This window comes from Dreissena polymorpha, unplaced genomic scaffold (genome assembly GCF_020536995.1).
Source record: "Dreissena polymorpha isolate Duluth1 unplaced genomic scaffold, UMN_Dpol_1.0 chrUn076, whole genome shotgun sequence".
NCBI lineage: Eukaryota > Metazoa > Mollusca > Bivalvia > Myida > Dreissenidae > Dreissena > Dreissena polymorpha.
This window is the reverse complement of record NW_026273390.1, coordinates 11,219-18,978: the sequence shown is the minus strand read 5'-3', so window position 1 is coordinate 18,978 and position 7,760 is coordinate 11,219. Positions and strand designations below refer to the sequence as shown.

At 35.0% G+C, this 7,760-nt stretch overlaps 1 protein-coding gene across 2 annotated transcripts; it reads right to left on the bottom strand.

Moving 5' to 3' along the window:
• Positions 1-381: 381 nt before the first annotated feature.
• Positions 382-7,260, bottom strand: LOC127863998 (uncharacterized). 2 transcript variants are annotated; one of them, XM_052403672.1, is made up of 4 exons: positions 7,115-7,260; positions 5,081-5,317; positions 4,438-4,587; positions 382-3,431 (listed from the first exon to the last, which is right to left on the bottom strand). In XM_052403672.1, the coding sequence occupies exons 2-4, from the start codon at positions 5,271-5,273 to the stop codon at positions 3,394-3,396; spliced, it is 381 nt and encodes a 126-aa protein (XP_052259632.1). In that variant the 5' UTR covers positions 5,274-5,317; positions 7,115-7,260; the 3' UTR covers positions 382-3,393. The 2 variants fall into 2 exon arrangements, with proteins under 2 accessions (XP_052259632.1, XP_052259631.1); XM_052403671.1 differs by lacking the exon at positions 382-3,431 and adding an exon at positions 3,619-3,726.
• Positions 7,261-7,760: the final 500 nt, after the last annotated feature.

The window sequence follows — 7,760 nt, the reverse complement described above, 5'->3', positions numbered from 1 at the left end:
CGAGAGTGATACACACTCTTGGAACGATTGACTAGCGTAATATTCCTTTTATTATATACAAAAACTAATCAAAACAGTTAACAATTGTTTTTTTTACTAAACAAAACTGACAAAACAATGACTAAAAGTTCGGTACGCCATAGTTTATTTAAGACGCGTATGAATACAGTTTATGTAAATTAACGTGTAAACATTCGAACCGGGAAAACACAGGTTTACGAAACGCTTACCTTAATGCCATCGTTAATCAATTGTTTATAACAATTAAGTCGACAACTTGAAATTTTAATTCGATGTTTATAACAAAAACGTTGAAACGATATGCACTCCCACTTCTTTCTTCCATGTCTTTATCGAAACTTAGTTTAAACCACACTATTTTATTGTATTCCTATCAAAAATACATTATGCATGGTAAACAAACACTCTTAAATACGTTTAGAATTCGTTCTATGTTTTTAACAAATAGTTTACTGTTAAAAAACACCACGTCCGACATGTCCTTAAATTCCACAGAGTTTAGATAAAACCATTGTGTTTAGTCACAGAAATGACGTCACACGATGTACTACGTAATATATTTCGTAATATAAAATATTTATATTTTCGGTGCGCGTAATGTGACGTCATTAAATGGGTCGAAGTAGTCCAGCTAGTATGGTAATACGGAATTGGAAATAGCGAGTAGCGTAATACGAGATTTTTTATTTCAACGATTGATACAATCTGTATTTTGTAAAAAGCATTAAACAGGTATATAATAAAATAAAAAAGGAGCAAGATACTATGAGAAAAGATATGAAGGATCTCATGACATCGATGACCGCAACGAATAAGCAGCTCAGTGATGTTCCTTCTTTTAATCTGAAGCTGATATCTGTCCAGTATATACTCGATGATATTGACAGTCACGTGAAAGACTTTGCGGCGGAAGTAGGGCGACGCACGCATCTGCTTACACGCAGCAACCAAGTCACGATTGAATTCTGTCCAGAAGATTCAGGAGGGCGTACAGTCCAATATTAACCTTTTGATGGGTGTTTCTGGTGACTTTTTCGACATGAATGATGCAGCCAACAAAATGCAAGCCCAAATAGCCACCGTGAAACGGAAAGTAGTAGCTACGCAGAACAACACTCAAACTCTGCAGTCACGGGCTCTTAGTCTCGAGAGCACGCAAGCGGATCTTAATTTAAAGACAGTTGATATTTAATCACACGTCGAAACAACACAAGGATAAATCGTTGGATGGATTGACACTCTGCACTCTAGAAAATACGCAGTCAGACATGAAAGGAGCAGAAAACAACACACAAGCTCTAATAGCTACCGTGGAACAGACAGTAGCAGCTACGCAAAGCAACACCCACTCTACAGTAACGATTTTAAAGTATGGAGGGAACACAAGGTGTTCTTAAAAAAAAACAAGGGCTTTCAAATCACAAGTCGATGCAACAGGAATACAGACGTATTGAAACTCTGAAGAAGACGCAATCAGACATGAAAGGAGACGCGATCAAAATACACGCTCAAAAGGATACCTTGGAACAGAAAGTAGCAGCTATGCAGAGCAACACTTACAATCTCCAGTCACGGGTTCAAAGCATGGAGGGGACGCAATCGGATATTATTTCAAAAACAAGGACAATCGAAACACAATTCGATGAGACACTACTACAGATAGTTGGACGGATTGAAACTCTGGAAAAGACACAGTCAGACATGAACGTATCAGCAAATAAAACACAAGCTTAAATAGCTACCGTGGAACAGAAAGTAGCAGCTACGCAGAGCAACACTCACAATCTCCAGTATCGGTTTCAAAGCCAGGAGGGAACGCAAACGGATTTCAAATCAAAACCAATAACCACCGAATCACACGTCGATACGGCATGAGGACAGATACCCCTGCTCCAACAAAACAAAGGTACGTGTGGAGTTTCATAAATATCTTTATAAAATTCGTACCTGAACGTCGGATCTAAATATTTGTTTATCCACTAGGTTTTCAAACGTCAATATTATATGAAAATAAGATATATAGATACGTGTCCCAAATAACAATAAATATCTTGAATAAAAGTTCATTTAATTGTGTTCAATAAAAATTGTAATGTGCAAAACATGAATGCCGTAGACATAATCATCAGTTATAATGTGCTGAACTGTGAATGAAAATATACCTTGCTTCAGGTACAAGTTTCGGTGTCTCGACCAAGCTTCAAACAGATAACACATATAACAAAGAAACTATCATCAAATTCGATCACGTTTACTACAACAAAGGAGGCCCCTACAGCCCAATGACCGGCATCGTCAATGTACATGTTAGTGGAGTATACATCATCATGTTAAACGTTCAAATATATGTTGATTCAAGCGACACGAATCGAATGGCACATGTTGTACTGTGTGTGAATGGTAATACAAAAGCAGAATCTCTAGTAACGGGCTTGGCACCCAATTTGACTGGTGGGAATGCTTCTGTGTTGAAAGTCTTAAACGGGGACATTTTATTATACGTACCGCGAAATTGAGAGAGCAATATTACATTTACATGCACAGAACCATGTGTATATTTAAAGAACATGCTTTCCTACATAACCATAAGTTATATCCCATAGTCATTCCAAATGAATGGACGAAGACATCCTATATGATATTTCATTAAATTGAATATGTACGTGTATGCGGAAATCCGTGGAACCCAATATTGTCTTTGTCGTAGATCTTGGTTTAATAGGCGACACACAGCGAAATATCATTGAATATCATACACCAATTGTATCCGCCTAATTAACATCCCGATAATTTGAGGATATCGTAGATTCGCTATGAAATATATATGGAATGTATGCTAACTTGATATTTCTTTAGCCTTTTTTTTCTTTCCATCAAATTAGTAATTTCAGAAAATGTTTCACATTGGCCAGGTTTAACGTCGCGTTAGAATGGTCGAATTTGTTGAATAAGCCTAACAACATATTGTCGATTCCTCACCTTGTTTGCGTAGTGTATATCTTATCTAACGTAAGGATTCTCTCCATAACACAACACTTAATGTGTTAGTTCTAAATGCAATGCTGTAGTTATTTTCTAAATCTTGACACCACAAGTCGTCGTTTCGTTTTATTTTGACGCCCCAGGCAGTGGTTTCTTTTTAGGAAGTGCGCTCAAAAGTACCTCTTTTCTTTCTCAAGCCATTGCTTCCGCAGGGTGGCGTCAAGGGCGATTTATTCTATGGGATGCGGCTCTCTCGGTTTTTCTTCGTCATCGGACATCTTACTGATGTTGCGTCCGACACACATAAGGATGTCGACGGCCATGTTGCGATCAGCCCTAGAACGGCCAGTACAAAAGACCAACTGAGAGAGTAATCGAGTCGCTTGATGGTCACAGCAACATGGCTATGCCAATAGCGGCAAGGCATCCTGCAAGAAAATAAAGTAAGTGTATAAGACCATGAATAGAAATACAGAGAAGGGTTCAGGAAAGACAATTGTTTAGAAGTACTTAATCACTGGATTATATTGCTATGCAATTGAATAACAAAAACCATGAAATATGTAATAAGTTGTCATTAAAAGGGTTATACAGATTAAATTATGTGAAGCACCGCCTGTTTGTTCGAGTTTGTTGATGGTTCATGTCAACATCATGCAATACAACTAGGAGTCCCAATAAACATAAAGCCAGTATTGATCAATAGCCCCCGGCTGTAGTGAACTTGAAATATTAAGCAAAATAAACTTCAACATCTGTTTGACCAAAGAGGCATTTTTATTGAAAGTGTTTTTGAGAATAACACTAAAAGTTGTATGTCATAATAGCACTTATTTGTGTTTCGAGCTTTGAGGAAAAAACGTGTTTGAGCTCTTTTGATGTATCATTTATTACTTGGAGAACGTGATTTTATAAAAAATGACTATCGGGCAAATTAATTTTATTTTATACAAAATGTCAATCATCTAGCTTTGCTAGTTTCCTATATGCATAGTATATTTTAGTTGAAGTTGAAGAAGGTGTGTAGTTTTTTAATAATCACGATAAAAAACACACACGGACAACTTCATAGCATCCTGTCATTAGGAAGGATGCCTGCAATATGACATTATCTGCTTTGATTAGTGCAGAATAAATAACTTCTATATGACGATTTTATGTCTATAGACAGACATCCAGATGGGAATATTGACATATACACGGACAACATCAATTTGGAGAACAATATACTCCCTTTTTTCGTGGTTTCGTAATGGGATAAGTTATACACATGCCATGTTTAACGTCTGGTTATGTCCATTGATTAATATAGGTACATGTATATAAGCTATATGATATAAGATATAAGCTAAAACCTACTGAAAAAACACTAAAGTAACGTTACGTTAATGTATCAGACGCATATGCAGCTTTCTAGTATAAATTATATTTTACCTGTCACGTTCGAAGTTATGATTGCGCCAATAGCGAGGCGTTTCTCTTCGTAGAGGCCGCACAAGAAGAAGATGGAGAGAACCGTAAAGAAATAGAAGCAGATCAGCGCGAACACATTCAGAACAGCGCTGGCAATAATGATACCTTTCTCTAGATGATAAACAAATACATGGATTTGATTGAGAAACAATCGTTAGAGTGTGTGTTTCAAATATCTTAATTTGATAAGGTTAATGTTAATGTGAATATGTGAAGATATAATTTATTTAAATATACATTATACAGCTTAGTATCCGGTTTAAAACAAAGATGAATCTTACTGTGCGATATATGTGTTCAAACGCGGCATGAAACAATTAAACAAAACACCAAACATCGTGCACATATAAATAAACTGGTTTACTTAAAGCGATATATTTGCATACTACGCAAAAAAAGATAGGCGACTATTTACTTTTGTAAAGTATAGGGTTCATGTGGTGCACAATGGCTATTTGAGCATTATTGAACCATGCAATTATTATAAATCATAGCTTCGTTAGCGTATCTGACGAATAGTGGGGTTTAAATCAGTGGTCATGAGAGCATTTGTGAAGCAATAAAATAGGTGGAAGGCTTTTAATTATATATTAAGTTTCGCTACCGTATGAATCACCGTTGAAATTGTAATGGGTATCTAAGCAGGTGTCATTGATCGTCGGACACGCAGTTAACAGACCGGCGTGCGTGGAAAAGCCGGCGTCCGCCTTCGTGGCCCAGTGATGTGACGCCACAGCCGTGGTATAGAGAAGGAGGGCAACGAGGTTCACCAATGTTGCAACCACGCTCCAGTGCATCTTGTGTTGACATTGCACATGTTGTCCTCAACTCAATATGTTACCTAGAATGGCATAACGAGTGTATAACAATATTTGTGATCCTAATTTTCACAACGTTTAGGAACTCCCAAACCCTTACTCTAAACCTAACCATAACCAATAAATCATTTCCCCTAATCCTTACTATAACACTTATTCTTATGCCTAACCCCCACCCTTACTCCAACTTCTAACCCTAACCCTTTTGAGCTGAGTTCGCATCATTAGGTTTAAACAGGTATATTTATAACACTTACATTGTACAACAAATTATTTGATTTAATATCAGTAAGTTATTTTAAAAATATGTTTGCACGGATGCTTCCTAAAAATCTAGATTATTATTTAGCAAGTTTAGTTATCAATCGAAAACTGAATAGCATTGTTACGTTGAGTCGTCTTTTGTAAGGTCATATCTGTGAATGTTTAATAAATTCGGATCTTGAAATATTGTCCGTTCGACAGAAGTATTAACTATTGAGTACAAGACGTTTCCATTAAAAGAGGAATACATTGATTTACTGTATTTTAATCATTACTTGGAGTAAATTGACATCGGTCATATATTATACACACGTGGATAAAAACTATGTAGTTGTTAAGACATTTTGCATTCATTATTTTATTTTAAATGACTTTTTTCGAAATTAATTAAGGGCAGACTTCTGTACGGCTTCATTTTTATATGTACGTTTGCTGTTTTGTATTGTGCTGTTTCGTATTGTTTTGGCAGTTGATCATTGTATATAAGTAGAATGCAATACTGATCCAGCAGCTGGAGTTTCACCTCTTTATATTGAATAAAGTGTTAAATGCTGCAAGTGGTTACTTGTGAGAAGAATTGCAATCTTTACTAGACATATCAAACAAATGATAAATAAGTTGATTTCGTTTGTTTTTAAATATTCACACGTTGTCATTCGACATCGGTCAAATAGTATACTCACTTGAATAAATAAATATAGTTTTTAATCGGATGTAAACAAATGATGCATTTACTATGTTAGTATTTAATGATACGTTCGAAATTAATAAGGGCAACATATAATGCAGATAATTCTTTTTAGCTTCAACTTCGTTTAAAATGCTGCTAGAGAATTGCATCAAAATGCTGTCATAATAATATGGGAAGCAGAATGAGCTTAAAGTGATATAATGTTTTTTATTGTTGAATTGAGCTGAAAATAATTAACAGGTCAAGAGAGTTATTTAAAATGTGGCAACTTACCAATTTTCTGCAACTTACCATGCTACCAGTTGTTTTTTAAACAATATATTATTTTCGATATTTTACATTACTGTACAGTCCTCTAAGCCGAGCGAAACTGTCTTCTTATTAAGATCGGAGTGTGTGTGTGTCGTACATCGAATCAGTTATGTCGTCAGTTGTAAAAACGAAAGTAAGGTTGATATTCAAATGCATTATTTTTCTCTTTCAGTGATATTATTTTCGTATGTTAATGCTGCATTAACAAATATAAGTGTATATCAAGTGAAAACACCAAAAATAAACAACGTTTGCGATAGACACATATAAACATAGCATTTACTGCTAGATGCGAATATTATCCCTTTAAATAAACAACGTTCAATTCAAACACCACACGTGATAAGGGTCATGCTAGTATTTAACCAATGATCGTAACATAGTTTAAGGATAGTATAATTATGAAGAAACACATTAAGATCTAGTTAACACAAATACTAAAAAACGGTACATCCTTGCATTCATGCAGCTAACCACAGCATATTATACAGTTTAACTATGCGGTATAAACTCATTACTATTTACAGTCATTTAACGTAAAATAAAACCTTACCTGTTAATACAACAAAGCTAAATCCTCCGTGTTTAATGTTTCAAACCATTAACCATTTCATTTAATGTATTGATTACATTTCGGTGGAAGAGTACCTCGGTATATTGATCAATTCTAAAATTAGTGTCTACTTCAATGTATATGAGGTCATAAATAAACAATGCGCGCAATCTAATAAAGTTGTTGATTTAAAGATCGTTTGTCGAAAATTGAGTTCCTACTCTAACAATCGGTATAGTCATTCATAAACTGTTGAATCGAAATAATTTGTTTAAAAGGAAAACTCTAAATGATACTAATTAACAAATCACTATCATTGGATTGTGTGTAAAATAACCACTGTAAACCATTTAAAATCGTTTTCACGAAATTCCGTGGTTTAAAAAATCTACTTTTTCGTAGACATGCATATTTGTGGATTACAGATTTACAAAAACTATATATAAATATGCGACATTTAATTCAACGTTTTCACACGGGACTTATGTATTGTTTGTTATAGCGTTTCCCTCAAAAGATGTTTTGTCTGTGATTTTATTTGCTATGCGGCATGAAGTTTGTATTTGTATGATATTTGCTATGCAACAAGAAGTTTGTCTTTGTAGATTGATAATTAAGGTATCCTCAGAAGGCCGTCAACATGAAC

Excerpts from the sequence above, each read along its gene's own strand:
- LOC127863998 (XM_052403671.1), bottom strand. The coding sequence starts at position 5,273 with ATGCACTGGAGCGTGGTTGCAACATTGGTGAACCTCGTTGCCCTCCTT. Across the intron at positions 4,588-5,080 it reads TTTCAACGGTGATTCATACG|AGAAAGGTATCATTATTGCC; the intron begins GTAGCGAAACTT and ends TTTATCATCTAG. Across the intron at positions 3,727-4,437 it reads CATAACTTCGAACGTGACAG|TTCACTACAGCCGGGGGCTA; the intron begins GTAAAATATAAT and ends TAATATTTCAAG.